Source organism: Panthera leo, chromosome B4, assembly GCF_018350215.1.
Source record: "Panthera leo isolate Ple1 chromosome B4, P.leo_Ple1_pat1.1, whole genome shotgun sequence".
Lineage (NCBI taxonomy): Eukaryota > Metazoa > Chordata > Mammalia > Carnivora > Felidae > Panthera > Panthera leo.
The window spans coordinates 84,611,696-84,632,920 of NC_056685.1; the positions used below are offsets into that span (position 1 = coordinate 84,611,696).

The following is a 21,225-nucleotide window of genomic DNA, read 5'->3' on the forward strand; positions in this document are numbered from 1 at the left end:
CATAAGAAATAACTGGTTCATCCTTTCCCCAAACTAGATGGTAACCAAACTGCCAAAATCAAAAATACAAATTCTGAGGACAAAATTAGTTTAGGAGGCTGGCAGATTCAAGTGCTTTGAGCCTACAAATTTTTAGGAGATGTTTTTTGGCACAAGGTGAACAGATCTTTTGTGAACTGGTTGTTTTGCTTCACCCTCCCCATCCCCTACCATCTCCTCGCTTCCAACCTGATATGATGAAGTCATGGCCTATGAAAAGTGGCTAATTAGGCAGGCTGCTGAAACTCAAATCTCTAAAGAAACCTTTTTATTATTATCATAAAATTAAGCATCAGTGTCTTTATTACAAACAAAATAGAAATTGCTTTTTATACATATTTGTTTCTCTGGGTTTAGGCACCAAATTATTTCAAGTACCATTTTGTGTGTGTGTGTGTGTCTGTGTCTGTGTGTGAGAGAGTAGGAAGCCACCTGAATTCTACTTTCCTGAATTTCCCAAATCTCAGTATCTGATAATGTAATGTGTAATTTAAACCACATAAACCACCTACAAAGTAGGCTGTATAGAAACCTATGATCAGATTTTTTTCAATCATTAAATACATCTGCTTCTTACTCAAAGACTTAACCTGAGTAACAATTTCCATAAGACAGCATTATTTTTAAGAAAGCAAAACTTCTACTTATACAATATTCTAGGCCAGGACATCATCTGAGCATTTAAGATTCAAGAATTTTAAAGAAACCCAGTAAATATTTGATGGCATTCCCTTTATGTGTTAATAAACTGAATGTGCGCCTTCCACGTGGTATAATGAAAACGAAATGGTTGGAACAGCCATCGAAAATCAGGCTTACAAGCAGTATGGCTTAAAGCTCTCCCACTGAAGGAAGCTTACCAACCCTTACCAAATTAATTATTTCAGTGTTTAAAAATGAAGACTTGTAACTAACCCAAGTTTTAGGTAACCAAACTTGACTGGAGAAAAGCATGAACCAAAAATAAAGGGCCGAAGAATCACATCCAGAAAAACACAGTGTAACTTGGTGCACATCTATTAAGCTAACAATTAGAAACCAGCAATCCTTTCAAGTCTTTGAATTTTTATTTTGAGAATAAACCTGGATTTCTCTATTTCACCTAAATAGAAAAAAAAAAAAATCTGCAAAGGTTTTATTTGAAACATGTTTGGTTAAAGACCTACCAGACAGTAACAGACATGAGTAGATTTGTTCTGGTAGAGTTATAACATGAAAAAAAATCTGGCACAGTCTTTAAACTATAAAAATCCTGCAATTACAACCACTGCTGTGCATGCTCACCACGCTGGAGCCAGACACTTTCCCTCACGGCCCAGCTCACGTCCGTCTGGAGTTCATCAAGGAACCCGTGGGCCCAACAACTCACGTTAGGATTCAAACAAAACCTGTGTGCTTTTAGCACCACAGACAGTCACGGATTTCCCACAGGGTTTCAAAAACAACCAGCGAAAAGAGTCCTTCACCTGGGAGGTAGCCTGAATCAACAGAGAGTCTCATTTGGATCCACTTAACTAAAGAACATTGAACCAGCATAAAACTGCGTCCCTGATTGTTTCAATTTTTAAAAGGAAAAGGGGAGCCAATCTGGCATTGCCATTTAATACAGGTGGTTTTCTTTTTAATTAGAAAAAACTAAAACCACACTCTTCGCTTCGTTTTAAACATTATTTCATAGGGCAATCCTGTGAGAAAAGAGAGCGAGTGTTGAGCTTTTTTTCAACCAGTAATGGGATGAGATCTCCAACAAAAGACCTTTAAAATGAGAAACTGCCTTCCAAGAACTATGCACATGCTGGGGACCACTCATTTCTGATCCAGAAGCGGGAACTGGCAACCTTAAATATTTCAGTTATTGCAACACACTTCCATTCCTGAGTTTTGTGTACTATTAAAACCACATTATATGTGGGAGGAAAAAAAAATCACCTCTTAAGTGACTTTTACTACTAAATACTTAAAGCCATGAATCTTTGAATGCATCTAAATTTAGATTTAATACAGTTTATGTTTCAGAAATGATTACTTTCCAGTTAAAGGATGTCACATTTTCCTCAGTCTTCCCTATATTGTTTTTATGGCTAAACCACATTAAAAACAAACACAAGTCATACAATGTCGATATTTTCTTAAACCCGCAAGAACATTCAGGGAGAAAAGCAGATTCTTCATTTTTAGGGTTCCATTAATGAACACCTTCCCCAGGAAACCTTACTAAAAAACTCTGTAGAGTGAGGTTAATAAATGTGAAAAGTGGCGAGGCAAGGAGGTGTGAACTATTTACCTAGAACTCAGCCGGCCAAATGCTTGAAAATTAAACGCTACATGGTAGAGAAAAGTCTTCCTGCACGTTAGCAAGCAAATAAATATACATGAAAAAAATTCATTTACAACATTTGGTTCCGGCCATCATTTTGTTCCTTTTAGCATTTGGAAATCTGACTTCCAAGTCAAATTTTAAAATGCAAATCCAGCTCAGCTTCTTAATCAATCCCACTGGGGCCTGCAGAGCTGCAAATTCAGCAGAAATCTGGAAAGCTGAAAAACAAAAAGCCAGGCTGTAGCTGTTTTAAGACACTGATCCAAAGTGACTCATAAATCAGCCTGCTATGTTCAAGTTTTAGTCTGGAAATACAGAAAAACAGCTGTGAAAACCATAAGGCCCATTACCCCCACTCCAGCCCCAATTCTGGTACCGAGCAGACGATTTCTAACAGGAGAACACTAAAGCCACACCAGCAGAAAGTACCTTTCGGACTTTTGCCTCAGCCCAGCTAACTCAAACATCTCTGTGTGATAAGATAATTCTGAAACTCCATTGAGATTTTAATACGTTTAGCTCTCACTGGCAATTGAGCAACTTCTCTCTCTTTTGGCTAAAGTAACATATTCCAACAAGCACTCCTCTTTGGGTTCAGAACTCTGTAAGTGCAAACTCAAAAGATGTAAACTCAAGTCTGCCTTTAAAGGCAGTTTGTAAGCAAAGACTTCCAGTAGTTACTGTTTTAAAAGTCACTTTCAGTAAAGTACAAGTTACTTTTGGAAAAGAGAACTACAGTATTATTATTTTACAGCTCAAACTATTCAATTTTTCACACACGAGATTCTTAAGGCAATACATTACAACCGAATAAAGTGAACAAAGTACATACGCACGTACATTGGATTTTAACTCGCAAATTCAACAAAAGACACAAAACACAAAGTTTTCCTGAATGGTGCTCTCATCAATTAGTCCTAAGGCAAATGTTTACTCTCTTAATTACCCGAGAAAAAGTTAAGATACGGGAAAGAATGATACGTACTCTTCTGTTTAGTTCTCAACTCTGAAACAGTCTACTTAAACGCTTTTATAATTGTGTAAAATTTAAGAAACGGTGATCTTATGCCTCCTGTTCCAAACACCAAGTAACAGGGAAGTAAAGCCCAATTCCACGTGTTTTTCTGCTCCTTTCAAAGGTGGAGCTAGGAGACCTCTAGAGCTTTAGGAACAAAAGAAACATTTATAATAAAGAATTTAGACCGCATGGCTTGGTGACAACTACAAAATTGGTTAGAAGTCACACAAGTACAAGGATGACAGAACTGTCCAATGAGTGATCACAGTGGGGCTTCTGACAACAGACCTAGTGCTTATTTATACAAGTGGAACTTATTTTCACATATATTTAAGGAATGTGTACTTGCACTGAGACAATTTACTGCTGGCGGAAATGTAATTAAAGATTGTGCTAACCAAATAAACTGTAATTTGTTTTTAGTGTGCCACCAAATTATCTGCAAAACAAAATCCTAATTAGGTCAGCTACTTTTAAGACAACGTTTCAATAGATATCAAACCCCTTTTGGTTTAACTCAACTTCTAATCAAGACCAGTACAGTTATTTTTTTTTTAAGACATCCAAATTCACACCAAAAATATATACTGCACACTGGCATGACCCAATAGACTACTTGGCAATGAGAAACTACTAATATAAGTTTGGCGAATGATTCAAGCATTTCTAAACACACCCCTGGAAGGACTATTCATTTTCTTTTTCTCATCTCTCTATTATTCATACATGTTCACCTCCAGTCATTCAAATGTTCAGTTCCATATGTTGTCAATAGAGCCATTCACATTTCATGAATAAGGCAGCATGACCTCCACAAGAAGCAATTGAACAGAATTAGCCACAACTAATTGAAAGTCTTCCTGCTTCGGGTTAAAGCCCTTATCTCCTTTCAATTGTAAAAAAAAAAAAAAAAAAAAAAAAAAAACGACACTATTAAAACATCATAAGAGATTAAATCATCTAAACCTTTAATTCTACTTTTCTGTTAAAGTAAGGTTTATTAACACAAATAATGTGCTTTTGGGGCCAACAGTCCCACAATTCACAAATAAAGATTTTGATTAGCGCAATGATTTAAAAACACAATTTCTTAAACTACCAGACTAAACTTTCTACTACTATTACCAGGATGAAGGCAGAATTTGCGTTGCAATTCTGCTAGGCTCAAACCTAAGGATTAAGAATGGACTGTATTTCAACTTTTTTAGACAAGATAACTTTTTAATTTTTTTTGAGAAACACAAGTTTTGATTATTTACATTTTACACAAGTCCGCCAATTTTAACAAAAGACTGGGGCCTGGAGAGCCTAAGGAGAGGACATTTGGAAAGAATCAGCCTTTCCAACTAAACTACATCTTCTTCCTTGTTCTTCCACGCAGTTGGCAGTGATTTCAAGTTTTCAGACTTCACAGCTAGCTTCCAAAAACTTGCATAACAGCGTCCAGTCCTCTGTCCTAAACTGTTTGCTGAGAAGCTACAGAAATCACGCCCTTCGTTCTGAAAACGAGTTCCTTCCTTTCCGTATCTACTCATCAGTCTCGCCGACTTCTTACCGGAACCAGGATGCGTTACAATTTGGTGGAGGCTTTACGGAATTTCTTATAAGCGAAATTAAGCACAGGGGAAGAACAACAAAAGGATGTCTACTACAGCTTGCATGGAACTCTGGCGAGGGGGACTTCTCAAATAAAGGCTCACTCAGTTACTGGTTAGGAACAGTATAGGGGGCCAGAACCAGTTAGAACTGTAGTTGAGCCACAGGATCACACACTCAGGGAGAACTGAGAACGCCGGTAACACGTAGGTTGCCACCTCTCCCGTCCCGCCCTCGCAGGGGAGCGCAGTGGAATCCCCTTGGCAGGCTCAAGGCTCAGGACCCAGGCTCTACCCTTTGGAGTTGTCAGCAGCTCCCTTCCCCCGCCCACCTGCAGCCAGGCACCGGGGTAGAGAGACTGAGGCCTCGACGGCTCCTTTTCCATCCCCACGGAGCGCCGCTCGAGGCCTGGGCCAAGAGCAACTGCCCCAGAAGGGCCAACTGAGCGCCGAGCCGCAGGCCCCTTGCGAATCTCGAGCGGCTCCCCCCAGTGCCCTCGAAAATACTTACAGCCGAGCGACCCACGGCGGGAGCAACTCGGGAAGGCGCGCCAGCCGCTGGCGACTGCAGTCCAGGAGGTCCCCGAGGCAGCGGCAGGGAGCGGGACACAGGCGCTCGGCGGCGACCCCAGAAGGCTGCCCGAGTGTCCCCGAGCCGCCGCGACCGCTGCCCTCGGCCGGGCCCAGCCGCCCCAGCACCGCGCACAGCAGCAGTCCCAGCGCCACCGCCGGCGCACAGAGCCTCGGCGCGCCCATCGCACTCTTGCGGCCTCTAGCTCGGCCCGGCGCTCCGCAGCCGGCGCGCGCTCGGGGACCGGCACAAACTTGCAGCTGAGAGTGGCTGCCCGCGCTCGGGGCCGCGTATGCGCGCCCTGTCCGGCGCTCCACGGCAAACTCCTTTATTTTACGCCCCGCAGCGAATCCCTTTCATGCCCCGGAGCAGCGAGAGGAAAACCGGAGAGGACGGCCAGCTGCGACAGAGTTGCAGCCCCAGCAGCGTCGGCGCGCCGAAGACCCTCTCGCCCGCAAAGAAACTTTTTGCCTCCTCCCCGCCGCGGTGCGTGAAGTCCCGGCGCGGTGGAGTCGGGAGGCGGGGCGTGCGGAGCCGTCGAGCGCCCATTGGCCGGCCAGGCCCAGTCGCCCCGAGTCCACGTGACAACAACAGGGCTCCAGCCCCGGGCGGGAGCGCGGGAGAAAGTGGAGCTGAGATTGTAGGAAATTTGGAGTTAGAGTTTCCAGCCTCTCCGGCCAGCAGTCTCCACTACGTCCTGGGAAACATATATCAAATGGAGTTGAAGAGAAAAAGGGAGTGTGCAAACAACTGAACACATCATTAGGCCAGCTCTCGGAGTTGGAGGTATTTTGGCAAACTTGAGAGGAGTAAAGTTAGTCCTGTTATCAGGAAAGTTTTCAATTCCAAATTAAAAAAAAAAAAATTAGAAATTATCCACAGATGAAACGATGGTTTCAGTAAAAATACGGTTCCTTTAACATTAATAATGGTTGATTTTTTCACACATATGTCAGCTCTAAAGATAAAAATAATAAAATGTAAAAGTCATGGCATTGGAAATGGTATATGGCGTGGAAATAGCCAGCCTTAGTGCATTGGGTCGAGCTGGGGGGAAATTCTGGGAAATGACCTTCCAGTAAACTGTGATGGCAATCGTAGAGCATATGCAATAGCTAGGAATAATAAAAATAGTCAACAGTCATTTCAAGGCAAAATGAAAACTAGGACCTTGGAGGAAGAGGTTAATATAGGCCCCATAGTCTACCTGGGCTTTGAGTGATGACAAATTCTGATTGAGAATTCTATCAGGCTAAAAGTACTGGTGTACCTGCTTAGCTAGGGTGTGTGGGGACGGGGGTTGGGGAGTGGGGTGGATTCAGGCATGTAGGACTTCCCCAGTGAAGTCTGTGTCCTGACTTACTCCTGCAGGTGGTTGGGGCCACAGGATGTTGGAAACCCCGGAGATAATCTGTGAACATCCTCCTCCTCTAGGTGAGGATATATACCCAGAGAAGGTAACTAATCTGTTTGTGGTGAAAAAAGGAAGCTTATTTGAAACTTCACCTTCTGCAGTCGTTGTTTCTTGCAGGTCATCTGCCAAAGCATTCCTTAGGGACCGCTTAAACTGTTCATTACTGAGGAGTGGACGTAGTTTGTCCAGTGGGGACTTTAACTCCAATTCCAGTGCTCTTTGATTTCTACTGCAGCAAACCACCTGTTAATAAGCACTCCCATTCTTGGGGGAGAGTAAAGACTCACTTTGAAGTTGAAGAACACTTTAGATATAATATCCCATCCTCTTCCGTTCACTACTGTTAGTGTCAACTCCACCACTTTTTTGGATGATGTACAATTAAGAAATATTTATAACGATGTCATCTCGGTTTTGAATGATCACTCTGCCTGCTTGGAGTGGTCACGAAACACCCCAGTCGTGCTGTGTTCAGCTCAGTCTCCCCCATCTATTTCATGTAAGGAAAATCAAGCTTAGTGCTTTGGAGTTTTTAGAAAGAAGCATGCCATTATACATGTGCCTTTATGTATAAGTGTGGTGGCTTGCTGATTGACCTATCACCCATGTGATGGAAGCAGTCAGAAATTGGCTACCATTTGGGGGAAGTTCGGCTCATTTTCTTTCTCCGTTTTCTACTCTCCTTATTTCATTTTCTGTTCATTTCACTTACACCTATGTGCTGACATTTACCATATCCATATTTCCAGCCCACATCTTTCTCTTAAACTCGAGACTTACATATTCAACCATTCTTAGGTATTCTCAAACTGGACGTTCAAATGTAACATGTTTAAGATTAAATTTCATCACCCCTGAACCTTACTCCTTTTCTTCATGAGTTGGACATCTCAAGGAATGATTAAACCTCCCTCTTTCCAGATGAGTACAACTCCAGAAACCTCATTCACCCTTAATAGTCCTCATTCTCACCACCACCTCTGCATTTGATCAATTAGCAAGTCCTGATGAAGCTAGCAACTGAATGTATATCTCCGCTCCATCTCAAGAGGTGTTACGCAAACTCAGACCACCATCAGCTCTTGCTTGGATTACCGCTATAGCCTCCTTCCTATCTGGCATTCCAGTCCTTTCTCCACAGTGCACTCAAGTGATAAGCCGAAAGATCATATCTGAGCCTGTGATTCCAATGCCTAATTCCTACTGTCCTCAGAGTAAAGTTTAAATTCTCTAGCATAATATAGTCTCTTTTTGTATTTGGCCTCTGCTCACCTCTTTAACTCATTTCATTTAATCGTGTTCATTTTACTCCAGGAACTACTGGCAATTCTCTTCCCATGCTGTGCTCTTTCCCTTGTCCCTCCTTCGTACCCTGGGGCCTCTGTCGCTCTTCTGTCTGGTTGGTTTGCACTTCAACTTATGCACCCTTCTTTTGGAGAAGGCTTCCTTGAGTCCTATCCCTCCACTTCCAGCATATCCTTCCAGCATATCCACTCTTCACTGGAATGTAACTGGCCATTTTTACTCTGCTATTTCCTAGGTAGTGCTTAGAATTTTCCATATAATCATTTTTCCTGTACATTCTTCAAGGGTTTTACCAGATATATATTAATTAAATTACTTAAAATTTCGGTATTTCAGTTTCTCCATCTGTGAGTTGGGAATACAATATATATATATATATTTTTAAATTTGACTTCCAGTATAAGTTCACTGTATTAGCTGTCACCCTCTATTCCCTCTATATTATTTAAGGACTAATAGCCATGACTAGCTGAAATCTAGAGGCTACCAGCCCCTCCCTAGTACACCCTTTGCATGTTTGCTCCTACCAGTAGGATCCATAGTAGTTCCAGACTTGTTTATATCTATAATTACACAAGCGAATTAAATATTATGTTAACCAAATAAATTTGAGTGCAATCAAAAAGTAGCTTTATTCCTTATAATGAATACTGATTTGGATATCTAATGAAGAATTTGAAACTGGAGAAGATTCTTAAAAGGTAATCGCTAAAACACAATGCCATCAGATTAGATATGGGCAAGACAATTGAATAACTGGGGAGAAATTATAGATTAGAAGATTTCTTCACACAGATTGCTTTGTAAGCATCTTTAAGTTCTTATTTCACTTCAAAGTAATTGTAATTGGGAATCAATCAGCAGAGGATGTTTTATGGATGTGGCTTATGCTTGCTCAGAACTTCACATGGTCTTTGAGCAAACTGTGAAGACATGGAAAGGTTTTAGCATACATTAAATATGGCTATTCTCCGTGTCAATATGACCTCCACTATTCAGTCGATAGAAAGAGGAACTAGTTCTACACGGGAACTTTAAATCACCGTCATATTTTCAGAGACTTCTCAAACCCTTTATGAACCACAGGACGGAACTTCCATGGGGTTTCTGCTGAATGAGAATGTTCCTCACAGCCCTGTGCAGCTTCTTTTGTAAGTATGCAGACAGTAGGAATGGAGGCAGAGTGCCAGGAAACATGGTCTGTAATAGAGGAGGAAAAGGAATGTAAAACTTTGTTTAATCTTCCCAAATTTATCAGGGAATAGCAGTGATTCAGAAACGATCTTAATGTGTCATTGAATTCTCTGATCGTCTCATGACGTAGTTTATCTGTACACACACACATACAAATACAGTAGCATCACATGTTGATTCTCCATTCTTGTGGCTAATCTCTCATAAAAACAGATTTAGTATGAAGTAGCCAGATTCATTTTGAATGGAGGTCTTTTAACATTTGAATTAAGATGAGATCAAGTGTTGGATTTCTGTACTCCTTCAGAGGTTTACACTGGTTAACTGGGTAGTTGAAAATTGACTCTATTGGAAATGACCTAAATCACACCAGACAGTTTCTCATTTATAACTTTGTCCTGGTGAATGGCAATTCCCATCCGTTTTTAAAACAGCCTCCAGCTGCCCATTTTGTGGTTAGTATAACCCGGCCCCAGTTCTCTTTTCAGTTTTCCTGTGTTTTTTTTTTTTTTTTTCTTTCTTTCTTTTCTCCTTCTGGCAAGTGTGAGACTTTCTTATCTTGAGTGTTGGCAAGGGCAATGACTCACCGATAAAAAGTAATAGAGGTGCTAAGCTGTCAGTTTTAACATCCCAGGGCAAGAATGAAAGCTAAACACTCAGTACTTGCTTTATCATGACAATGAATGGCACAGTTTGTGTAAGTGTGAACTGTGAAAAGGAAAAAGAGATAAGGCAAAGGAGGAAGAAAAGCACAAAAATCCCCAGATAATGATGCCAAAAGCAAATGTTGCTGTACTCTGTAACCTAACCATATCTTTTCCCATTCATTAAGGCATTTTAGAAGAAATAGATAACCCCCCTTTCTCACAAAAAAAGTGCAATGTTTTACTTAGAGAACAGGAGAGTAGAGTCTTAACTTTATAAAAGCTCTGCTATGAACATGTCTTAACTCTTCAGGAAATATTTAGAAAAATGAAGATAGCCACCCATCTGTTTCTCTCAAGCTGGCCAACCATGTGATATTACTGTAATTGAAAACAAACAATGTTATCTGAACATTCTATTCATCCAACCCCAGATTACACATATGCTGTCTTTTATTTTACCCATTTCTCTGGTCACCCACTAGGAATAATATGTGCTCTGAGGAAAATTCATATCGTGGACAGAACTGGATACGCTGGAACTCACCTAGGTGTAGCCTGGAGCCATCGGGAGCTGGGAACCTTGAGGTAGGGGTGGGAAATGCGTGAAGGCTCAGGGCTGTGATCTCCCCTAGATTCTCCTCAGTGGTGTGTCCTTTCCCAGCAACAGATCCTTTCAGTGGTCTCCAGTTTCTCCATTTTTTAAGGGACTTCCAGATAGGTTCTCTTCTTTCAATGTCTGTTCTTTTGCTGTAGCCAGCAGTAATACTAACTCCATGGGGAATCTCGATGCATAAAAAATAACCCACCCTGTCAGAAATGCAGAATTCCAAACGCTTGAGAAATTGTTATAGAGGATGCAAGGTAGAAGTCTGATAGGGACGTCATACACGCAGAAGCTTCGGCGTACCATACCTCATCACAATGGCCTGTAAAACAGGTGAAGAATGACACATTTGCTGTACGGTAGTATTCTGTTACTACAAAGTCCTTTATAGATTCTAGTTCCTGTGACTTAACTCCCAGGTTGCTATTTTCTTTTTTTTAATTTTTTTTTTTTAACGTTTATTCATTTTTGAGACAGAGAGAGACAGAGCATGAACGGGGGAGGGGCAGAGAGAGAGGGAGACACAGAATCGGAAGCAGGCTCCAGGCTCTGAGCCATCAGCCCAGAGCCCGATGCTGGGCTCGAACTCACGGACCGCAAGATCGTGACCTGAGCTGAAGTCGGACGCTTAACTGACTGAGCCACCCAGGCACCCCCCAGGTTGCTATTTTCTAATGATATTTCAGGGAAATAAAGTGAATTCACTATAGAAACATTCTCCTGCTGGGGTTTTTGACAATGGACTGTTGGAATTAAGGAAACCCTCAACTATTTGTCCTGAGAAAAGTAATATTTAACTTTAAGATGGAGAACAATGACAAAAACATTTTATAACCTTAATAGAAGATCCTTAATCTATGTGTATGACAGCATACTATACATATCCTGAGATTTTTAATAGGTCTTTTATTATGGCATATCAAAAAGTTACTGCATGACTCAATTTGTTATGATTTATCTTGTGAGGTCAAAGAGAATCATTAGGCATATTTACTAAAAAGATTCATATATACCTCCTGGAAACTTTTCTATAGAATATTTTTCTTCTACTTCTTGCGTGAACAGTTGGCGTATACACTATTCTAAGAATTAATATGCATTTCCAAAACATGAGAGCACTCATAAATGAGTTACTTATTGCTTTTATTTATGGTTTCATCCTCTTACACATTCGTTGTTTACTCAAGTCTATCAAATTATTAAGGTGAGTGTGCCATGAACATTCTCAAAAATCAAGTCCCCTACATTATTAAAAACTCTGTTTCGGGGCGCCTGGGTGGCTCAGTTGGTTAAGTGGCTGACTTCGGCTCAGGTCATGATCTCACGGTCCGTGAGTTCGAGCCCCGCGTTGGGCTCTGTGCTGACAGCTCAGAGCCTGGAGCCTGTTTCAGATTCTGTGTCTCCCTCTCTCTGACCCTCCTCCGTTCATGCTTTGTCTTCTCTGTCTCAAAAATAAAAACGTTAAAAAACAAACAAACAAACAAAAAAAAAAACTCTGTTTCTATTCTTTAAGGATCCCTATCAAGCTACAGTGTTTACTGTATCATCACTCATAAGTATTTCAAATAGAGAATGAAGAATTTTGGTTGTATGGGGTCGGTTTCAACACGGCATCATGCTCCTGTCATAGTAAAGACAGAACAAGTACTTTCCTGCTAAAATCTTAAGTTTTTAGCCCAAAGCTTTACACATTTCTGTTGTTTATACATACATAAAGAAAGATTCCCTCAGAAACATTGACATGGAGCTTGAAGACGCTTTCAAGGGCACCTTGCTTATTGGCTTGCCCCGGGCACAACCATGTCTGCGGCAGGCAGCCTCCTCCACTCCCATGGCAATTATTTCAGACTTGAACACCTTTTTCAGTCAGAGCCTTCATCTTTAAAGCCCACACAAATAAATTCCTCCTGGTCTCTTGCTGTCATTTGAGCTTTTCTGTTTCTTCTGGGCAAAATAGAAGCTATTCCCAGAAATATTCCTTAGTTTTCCTCTTTGCACATTAAATAATTACAATTCTTTCTAACTCTTTCTCACAAGCAGTACCTTTCCTCTATCTAACACCCTCATGAGGATCAAAAATGTCTGTTTTTTGGTTGCCTTGCGTAGGTGAGTATGGCAAAATAGAAGTAGGAGACTCCTGGGACTCCACAAGTGAGGCTATTCAACCTTTGTCAAGCTTTTGCCATTCTTACAATTTTCTAAACATTTACTGTGTATTAACTCATTTATTACTTACCACCACCGTGTATGATGTCATCCCCATGTGGCAGATAAGGAAACCAAGGTATGAAGATGCTAAGGAATTTGCCTATGTCGGAATTGGGATTCCAACCCAGTTAATCTTAACTCCACAGTGTACTCTCCTAACCACTATGCTACACTGCTTTCCACTAGAGTCAGAAGAAGCAGAAGTTTCTGAAATGCTCCAGAGAAGGGGTTTCCAATTGGTAGATTGGGATCAAGATGGGACGCATGCCTGGCATTTGCCTGGTAATTCTTGAGGATGCTTGACTGCAGTCATTGTTTCTCCTTTCCTTCCCTCCTTCTTCCTTGCTTTCTTCATTGATCCAAGTTTAGGGGGAAAATTGTCTTATGCAGATGTACGAATAAGTCACCTCATATTCTGATCATAAAGGTTAATATCCCTACCCTAGTTTCAGAGTACTCCTTCAAATGTAACCATTACAGATTAACCATATGTGCTCAGGCAGGACTGTCCCCCTAAAGTTCTCCTCTGCAATGTCACTACCCCCTCACCTCCAGGAGTGTTGCATCAGGTGTCATTGGCATTTTAGAGTCAGTGTTGTAGGAAAGTACTTATGACTTGCAGGAGAACCTAGGTGGTTGGTAATCAGAAGAAAGAAAAAATGTGGAAGGGGAGACAGGTTTGGCTTTCTCTACAATTTTGTCTAGGACTGCACCTAATTAGGGGAACCATGAATGGGATACATTTGTCCAAGAAGCCCAGAGAAAGGAAATATTAATACTAGAGATTATATTTCAGCTGTTGAGATGGTTTTCATGTGGTAGCAGAATTTTCTTTTAGCTTTTGGTTTATTAGCTAATGCTCATTTTTATGCTTTTCTACCTCTTATACAGGAGAATTGTTCTTAATGTGTCCCCCAAATTGGCTGATTTTGAATTCTAGTTTCCCAAGCAGTTTTGTTTTAAAGGCTGCCCTTTAAGTCCGTTGTCCCAGGAACATCTCAGAGGCTATAGGGGACTGTGCTCAAGTTCTCACAGTCTTTCTCACATTCAGAGATACAACTCAAGTTATGAGATAGTAATTCTTACTATCTTCATTTACACTTATTAAGCCATCTATCACCATGATGAATAGTTTCTATTATGAGTAATAGAGTAGACAACGTGAAAATGAACTTACTGGAGTTTTGATTAAAAATCTATATTTTTCTAATATTGTAAGCAAAAGTGCTAGCGACACAAGTTCCCCTGGGTTAAAAATTGTGAATTCATTTTTTAATTTTTATTATCATCTAATATTAAGAGCTCTCATCTACTATTTTATGAGTTTGTACACAAAACTAATTCATATAAAAGTATATTGATTTTTTCCAGGTATTTCTTAAATATGTTAGGAAAATAAAACTTATTTCAACAGTTTTTCCGAGAACATTAAATCATTTAATGCAGTGGTAAAATTTGGAAAAGCCAAGACCTATCTTAAAAACAGGAATTTGGATATAATCTTTATTTCAGCTAATGAGAGTATACCATAGGAAGTTAATGAAAGCATGAATAATTAATTACAGTAAATGCCGATGGATCTGTCCCAAAAGGATTCATAGCATTAGAAGTTGATGAGCATTTTCCTGAAGTTTGTGATTATTCATTGAAATTGATATGCTTGTAAAGGGAACAATAAAGTGTACTATATTTTTTTCCTTGTAACTTTGGATCTTTTCCTATAGTTTTAATGAGAGTACATGCTAAATGTCTCAAGGTGAGGGTAGAATTCTCCATCTTGTTAGTAATTATACTTGACTTCTTGTGATCCAATACGAGAATGTTAGAAACAAAATTATGCATAATTTGAACATACTGATTGCAGTCACAAAAGCTCTTTCTAAAATTTTTGCCATAGGCAAAAAAAATTTTAAATCAGCTTTTATAAAATCACTCAAATGTAGCATGCTTGCTTCCATTAAAAATAACTAAATTATCCTAAGGCAATCCATATTTGGTAACTACAGTTACTTCTTTAAGATGTGTTTTATGTGTGACTAGATCTGAAATTAAGAGCAATCTGTTTCTTAAAACTGATATGTAAAAAAAAATAAAGGGTTTAGGTCAGAGAATCTTTAAAATATCTTGTATTTTCGTCATCCTTTGTTCTAAAACTTTATACTGAATATGATTCCTCTGTGTACTATTAGAAGGCACAGGATAAAACAAAAGTACTGATAGATGGTAGTGTTTCTCCAAGGATGATCATTATAACTTTAGCATCAGACCCAGGGAAGGAAGGCTCAATAAACAAAAAGACTATTTGTCCCTTTTCTCAACTTAACTGAATCAGAAATTCTATCGATGGGTTCTGAGGATCTACATTTTAACACACCCTCCAAAGTTTGGGAATCTGCAAGTTGCTACTCTGGAATTGTGGGGGACCAATTCTCCTATTACCATGTAGCCTTTTTATAGTTTCATTACATGGGTGATGAAACCCTTACCATGAATTCATGAAACTCCTCTCTCTTTCTACCCTGTTCTGTCAAATACATAATTGAAACTTACGGAGTATGGAAAAGGATACCATGATTCTATCTTGAATAATCATGGTTGCCTAGGACGACTATGGAAATTTGGCAAAAAAGAGGCATACTTTCCCATACGTTTTACATGGACAAGGATACATTCTATGGTGCCAAGCAATAGATCTTTGTATGCTATGTAATGATACATAATATGCCGCTGTACAGACCAATTTGTACAATCAGCTAACACTGAAATATCATGTATCTCAACAGGCCACACTATTCAGTGATCTATTTATGCTAAAGGCTAAAGAAGAAGGACTTAAATAAAAGTTATGGAAAATCTAGAGATCAGGAAGTTCCTGAGTATATATTTCTGTAACAACACTTGTCAGGTGTGTGTGTGTGTGTGTGTGTGTGTGTGTGTGTGTGTGTGTGTGTGTTTCTTCCTTATGATGTGAGCTCCTTGCATCTTGGAAGCCAGGAACTGTCTTACTGATTTGATTTGTGATTTGATCTGCCATTTCAGCTAATGGCACCTGGTTCTTCTCCGCTCTTCTCTTTCTCTCACAGTTTACAACTCCCCTCCCACATCAGCGAGTCCTGTCAATTCTATTTTCAAAATATATGACGATTCTCACCAGTTTCCACACCTCTATTCCCATGACACAGTTCCAGCTATCATTGTCTTCCTCCTGGATTAGTAGGAAAACCTCTTACCCAATCTCTGATGCCACTCTTGAATTCCTATAATCAGTTCTCCACAAAACAGTTCAGACCTTCTTAAACATAAACCAGACTCCTCTACAGACCCCTCTACTCTGCCCAATTCATAGATTCTCTCAAACTTGAAATTAAATCCAAAGTTTTCACCTTGGTGTGGTCTGCAAGGCTCCATAGGAGCTGCTTTCTTCCCCAACCTTATCTCCCACTCCTCTGCTCTGATTTGTACCACTCTTCCTCTGGCAACACCATACTTGGTCTCACTCTTATTTCTGGAACATACCAAGGTTATTCTCACCTGAGGACAGTTTCAATTGCTGTTAATTCAGCCAGGCCTAGACTGTGCTTCCTTGATCACCCCCTAGTTCATTCTCTCCTCATTAAGGTCTCTGCTCAAATTTCACCTCCCAGAGAAACTTCCTTCCACAGCTTCAAAATAACCTCCCTCTCCTCCCTCCCTGGCCCTAGACAAGCTCTAGTTCTTGGCCTGTTATTTTATTTCCTTGTATTATCACTACATGAAATTACATTATATGTGTTTTTTTCTTTTCTTTCTTTCTTCCTTTCTCCTTCCTCCTTCCCTCTCTTTCTTTTTTCTTCCCTCCTTTCCTTTCTTCCCTCCTTTTCTTTCTTTTTCTTTCTTTCTTTCTTTCTTTCTTTCTTTCTTTCTTTCTTTCTTTCTTTCTTTCTTTCTTTCATGTTTTTCACCAGAAGGTAAGCCCCTTGGCCAAGTGGGAACTTGGTCCTGTTTACCACTGAAACTCCATGTCTAGAATATGTCTGGCATGACATAGTAATCAGTGAAACATCATTAAATGTCTGTATCCCCAGAGCAATTACATAATCAGAGGTTTATATATGGGGCTAAATGTCTCACAGAATGACTATTAGAAGCTTTGTGTTTCCAGTTACAAATATTCACCTTAAACAGAATGTGCCCCTTGCAGGTAAGTGCTCTTACCTGGTCCTAACTCTGCTTCCTTGATCATATTTTCCATCAGAACAGATTTGTTTTCTCATGTTTGGATGAATGAAAGTCAAGTAGAAGCAAGTTCTTATTAAATAAAAACCAATTTGGGCTTGTTTGAAGCCTATAAAATAATCATAAAATTAATTTTGCCCAACAGAAGGATATAGGGTGGCATCCAAATTATCATGAAGCAAGACAGTATCAGAAATAAGACAATAGAGACTTAGTAATAGGCCTTTTTCACTTGTTTCTCTCTCTCTATGTCACTGAGAACCTAAATACCCTGTATAATAACCCACCTGTTATTGGTATCCTTCCCGTTACAATTTCAGATTCCTCCTCAGATTCTCAGGGGATACCAATTTAGGTTTTAGGCACTAATTGCCTCACTGTCACATTTCTTTATGGAAATGTGTCTTTATGGGACATCTTAAAACCTGCATAAATGAAAAGCTGAAGAATCCCAGCCAGTACAGTGGTCTTATAGAAAGGTGTCTACCTAGTCATACCTTAAAAAAATACCTTAAAAATATCATCTGCTATTATAGGAGCAGAAGTGTGGCTTCTGACAACATTATCCAGAGTGGGAAATAACGGTAATGATGAATGCAAGTGAAATAATAAAACGGCTCCATGTTACAGTCCCCCTCCCCCTTAGAATTCAGTTAGAGGATAATTTCACACTGGTAGACAACTGCTTCCCACATGTGAATTACAGTTCAACTAGACCAATGATGTCATTGACATGGAATAAAGAGTGCTGTGATTTTTAGTGATAGCCATTTCACCACAGCTGTGAGCAATGTGTTCCATAAAGACTGGTATAATTCTCCCAGGAGCCATGTTAAAACCTCACTCTTGCCACTCTTTAGTAAAATATAATGATTAAAAATGGATGCTAAAGACATTTACCCACAAGGTCAGTATTTTACGTATTTTCTAGTTAAAAAAATTTTTCTGATATTATTATATATATGATACATTAGGCTGGTGTCCAGTACGTGCTTTATTATTAAGCAAGTCTGCAAATTCAAATAAGAGGGTGATCAAATACAATAGGGGTGATTTTCTGGTTTGAAATAAAAGTATAAGCACATGGTGCCTTTGAACTTCAAATATTTGAAGAAAAATAGCCCGGGTCAAAGGTAGAGCCAGATTTTTTTTTTTTTCTTTAAAAGCTTTAAGATTGCCTACTCTTATTTTGGTTGGATTAAAGCAAATCATTAGCATTACTATAACCCGGGTCAGAGCTGGCCTTGGGGGGATGGCTGTGTGCCCAGCAGACCCGTTCTGAGGGAAACGGCCATGGTGGCCTCTCCACAGGTGTCCTCCATGGGGCACAGTTTTCTCCTTGTGGGGTCTCAAGGATTCACCATTGAATTTCCATTGAAGAGAGAGATTTCCCAAAATGGGAAAAGGAAAACAACACCCAGCAACTGAATATATATTAAGTAGCTGTATTTAGCATAAAGAAAGTGAAGTCATTCCATGTGTTCAGTCTTTCACCTGATGTACTGTGATGTGATGTGATGTGATGTGATGTGATGTGATGTGACTGAGCAGATTGCAGACTTTGCCTGAGATATCTGTCTGTCCAGGTCCTAGTTGGCCACATTTTGCAGAAAGACCATTTATTCAGGTCATTGCAAAAATAAAGCCTCCTGGATTGGGTTTATTATAGAGGGAAGGATGGTTATCCAGGAAGGTTGAAGGCTCAATAGTGAATGTGGAAAATGCCTTTGCTGTGTTCTGAGCTTATATATTCATGAGCTCTGAGAATGCGTAAATTATTTCTAAAGTATTTATCATGATATCCCCTGAATTTAGACAAGTGCCTAGCACCTAGCATGTTTTATAGGCTGAAAAGGGTTGTGTGTATGTGTGTGGGTTGAGATGGATAAAAGGAAAAAGGAAGAGATAAAGTGGGAAAATGAAAACGATGCTGAGTATCAGTTCTAAAAAGTGGTATGTGGCCATTTTCAGAGAACTACATGGATCCCTGAACTGGAAGAATAGGCTGGTGAACAGAGGACAGATCGATGTGAGTTTTCAAGACTAGGACGGTGCACTCTGCAAGGTAAGGATATTAAATGCTCCTCCCAGTTTGGAAACAGGGCTGGCCTGAGAGTTGACAGAAACCGTCCGTGACAGGGACAATGGACGCAATAGGCACTTTTGCTCCTGTGGTAAGTCCTGCTCAGTAACACCTGCCTCGCTGCCCAGTGCATTTTTTCCTTGTGGTATCCCCTCCTACTTTCCCCACTAGAGTGCACATAAATCTTAAGAACACCATGGATTGGCCTCTAGGACTGGGATATGTAGAGTGGTTTCCAAAGACACTTAATTTGCAATCAGGAAGTAACTCAGACATCAAGCTATTTTGGCTTAATTAAGAAAAAAAGATCTCTGACAGCTACAAGTGGAAAGTTCTTGGGATGGGACAGCTTTTAATAGCTCCAGACTTGGCAACCTTCAAAAGAAGTGCTGCCAGGTCTTAATTTTAAAACTAAGCCTATATTTATGCAACATTTAAACAACTGGTTAATTTAGTGAACTATCGTCACAATTTGATTTGACGACTTGTAGATGAACAGACCTTAGATTAACTAATTCACCTTCCAATCACTTGTCAAGATGTTGCAAAAGGAAGCTGATTTCTGTTTCACACAACTGAGATTTATGGTATCATTAAAGAGCCAAGGTTCAATGACTTTAAACTGTGCTTGAATAATGACATAAAACACTGTGTTACATTAATAATGGTGGGGATATGAAGATTTGCTTTTAAACTTAGTGTGACTTTTTGGCTTTTACTTTAGTGACATATTTATCAAAGATAAGTCTGTGCTGAGTGTTCAAATGTGCTTTTAACCAAGCTTTTATCTTAGAAAACGACAGCAGTCTTTTTATTTTGCATTTTATGATGTTAATCTCTTTCCTCCGATTTACCCTATACTGTTAAGGAAATCTTAAATATTATTTCATAGTGTAATTTTCCTCCTTAAAAACTTTAATGCTGTATATATGTACAGATATTATCATACATATATCTAATTGGACATATGAAAAATAATAAAATTATGGATAGATATACACAAAGGTAATGGATATGGAAGATTTGATTGCATTTTAAAATTCTTGTTTCTTATCTGTGTTGTCCTATTTTCTGCAAGGGGCACATCTTGCCTATGTAAAAATGTTTTTAATTTATTTTTATTTTTAAAAATTTCCATAAGGCCTACTGCCTTGGTTAAAAAAGAAACAGGAAAAGTAAAAAAAGTAGAAAAAGTAGAAAGCACATAAGAGTACAGAAAAAATCCAAACATGGTAGTAATCATATCATAATCAATGTAAACAAGTTAAATTCTTCAGTTAAAAACAATCTCAAATTGAATTTTAAAACAAATACAAAAATCAGCCATATTCAGTTCATGGGAGATACACTTAAAACACTCAGATAAAGGTTTAAAGTCAAGGGACAGAAAAAGTTCATTTACCTCTCAGTGGTAAACTAAACAAATTGGTGTAGTTATTTTATTGTCAGAAAAAGGAAACTTAAAGTCAAGAAGCATTCCTAGAGATGAATACTTCAAATCACCTCTCAGATATGAGTTCTATATTTTTTGAAGTTTATTTATTTTGAGAGAGAGACAGAACACATGAGCAGGAGAGAGGAAGAGAGAGAGGGAGAGAGAAAGAATCCCAACCAGGCTTTGCACTGCCAGCACAGAGCCCAATATGGGGCTCGAACCCATGAAATGTGAGATCATGACCTGAGCCAAAGTCAAGAGCTTGACCCTTAACTGACTGAGCCACCCAGGTGCCCCAAGAGTTCTATTCCTTTTAAAGTAGTCTTCATGCCCAGTGTGGGGCTCAAACTCACGACCTCAAGATCAAGAGTTGCATGCTCTACCAGCTAAGTTAGCCAGGTGCCCCTAACAGTTTTATTTTTATATGCACCTAATAATATAGTCTCCATTTGCACTAGAAGTTTTTATAATATGTATCTCAGTAGTAGATCAAAGCAGACAAAAACCATCAGCAAAGCTATGTAAGATTGAAGCGTACAGTTAACAAGTTTGATCTGTTTAACATTCAGGGAACATT

At 39.5% G+C, this 21,225-nt stretch overlaps 1 protein-coding gene across 3 annotated transcripts in view; it reads right to left on the reverse strand.

The window, feature by feature from the left end:
* LRIG3 (leucine rich repeats and immunoglobulin like domains 3) overlaps positions 1-6,008 on the reverse strand; it is a 49,360-nt gene extending 43,352 nt beyond the window's left edge. For 2 of the 3 annotated variants that reach the window (XM_042947032.1, XM_042947031.1), the window contains exon 1: positions 5,484-6,008. In XM_042947032.1, coding sequence (XP_042802966.1) covers positions 5,484-5,728 — 245 coding nt within the window. In that variant the 5' untranslated portion in view covers positions 5,729-6,008. Of the gene's footprint in view, positions 1-2,323; positions 2,359-5,483 lie in introns of those variants that run through there. The other variant, XM_042947033.1, reaches the window with a different exon arrangement.
* Positions 6,009-21,225: the final 15,217 nt, after the last annotated feature.